This window comes from Mus pahari, chromosome 14 (assembly GCF_900095145.1).
Source record: "Mus pahari chromosome 14, PAHARI_EIJ_v1.1, whole genome shotgun sequence".
NCBI lineage: Eukaryota > Metazoa > Chordata > Mammalia > Rodentia > Muridae > Mus > Mus pahari.
Window position 1 is genome coordinate 51,804,425 of NC_034603.1, and position 1,553 is coordinate 51,805,977.

Below are 1,553 nucleotides of genomic sequence, written 5' to 3' on the forward strand. Positions count from 1 at the left end.
AAAAAAAAAAAAAAAAAAAAAAAAAAAAAAAAAAAAAAAAAAAAAAAAAAAAAGCCTAACATCTGATCTACTTTAGGAATTCTGAACCTGCTGTTCTGAAACCCTTTAGGAAGGACTTATTAAGAAGGGCCTTGGGATGCGTAAGGCTGGGTTCCCTTTACCAGGCTGTTGATAACTGTGTGTAGAGACAGAGGCTAAATCTTAAGTCATAAGCCCCGGGAGAGGAGGCGCCCCGTGGAAGGTGGATGACAGCCAGTGAGCATGAGGAGAGCTGGGAGGCCAAGAGGAGCTGGGATGTGCACCGCACTGTCAGCTCCAGGCCTTGGGAGGCTGTGTTCGTCTCTCCGAGAAAGCAGCAAAGGCCATTCATAACACTTGGAGGCAAGGACTTTATCTTCATTTGCTGGGATGCAAAGGTAACCCATTTATGAATATGCAAAGTGAATCGCAGAGGCATGCGATTCAACTGGCTGTGTCAGTTGCAGAGGCATGAAGGTAGTTCTGCTCAATCCAGGCTCTTCCTTTACTTGTCCTGGCATACCGGTTGATTGTAATGTCCTCGTGAAGATATGAGTGTGAGAGCTTCAAGCGTCATCTCGTATTGACTCGCAATGAGGAGACGGTGGTGTATAAGACAGCATTTGTGTTCAGAGTCAGGTGAAGCACAGCTCAGAAGTATGTCTGGTGGATTATAATGATGCCTGTCGTTTTCTTTGAGTCTGAAGAGTTAGGAACATCGTGTCTAACCTAGAGGTGAAGGGACACATGAATAAAGGTGTGAATGACCTGAATCATCAACAAGGGATGGCTGAGGAGAAAACCCCGCACAAATCAAGGACACCTGAGTTTGCCTCTTTGCTGCCAATGGTTGTTCTGCGACTATGTGAAGACCGTGCTCATGAGCCAAGCACCTATAAACCAGTAGCTGGGTGCCCATCTTCACCCCTTCCTGACCACGTTTTCTCGAATGGAAAAGGCCCTGCATATCCAGCTACTTTGAATCCCAAATACACAGGAATTCTAGTTCATTCCTTGAAGCAAACCCAACGAATCTCATTATGTTTTAAAGAGGTAGAGATTTAGAGAGAGATCTGGGGCCTGAGTGAATATTTAAGTTTGAGACAGGATCTCTTGTATATCAAGCTACCTCACTATGTAGTGGAGAATGCCTTGAACTCTTGATCCTCCTGCCTCCATCTCCCAAGTGCTGGGAATATGGTGTGTGCTACCACACCTGTGGGGAGTGGATAAAGTCCTGAGTGTATCTTACACCTCTTCTGGCCTCCACAGGCACCAGGAATGAACATGGTGTACATACATACATTCAGGCAAAACTCCCATGCTCATAAGCTTAGAACATGCTAATTTAGCCCCAAGATGACAAGTGCATTCACATGTTTGAGTACCGAGATAAGAAAAGTCTGTCACTAGGCTGGGGGATGGGGCGTGTGGCGTGTGGGGTGTTGTGCTTGTCACTATTCTGGGCTTAAAAAGAATAGCAGCACCTGTGTCATGCTGGACTATGCAGGTGTGTGTGTGTGTGTGTGTGTGTG

The 1,553-nt window shown here is 45.9% G+C and overlaps 2 protein-coding genes across 5 annotated transcripts in view; one reads left to right on the top strand and one right to left on the bottom strand.

The window, feature by feature from the left end:
* Acaca (acetyl-CoA carboxylase alpha) overlaps positions 1–1,553 on the top strand; it is a 271,090-nt gene that overhangs the window by 19,135 nt on the left and 250,402 nt on the right. The gene's annotated exons all lie outside the window — the stretch shown is intronic.
* The window catches only part of C14H17orf78 (chromosome 14 C17orf78 homolog), a 17,133-nt gene continuing 15,753 nt past the window's right edge, over positions 174–1,553 (bottom strand). Inside the window, exon 6 of one of the 3 annotated variants that reach the window (XM_029546024.1) lies at positions 174–747. In XM_029546024.1, coding sequence (XP_029401884.1) covers positions 670–747 — 78 coding nt within the window. In that variant the 3' untranslated portion in view covers positions 174–669. The remainder of the gene's footprint in view (positions 748–1,553) is intronic. The other 2 variants (XM_021211500.2, XM_029546025.1) reach the window with 2 other exon arrangements.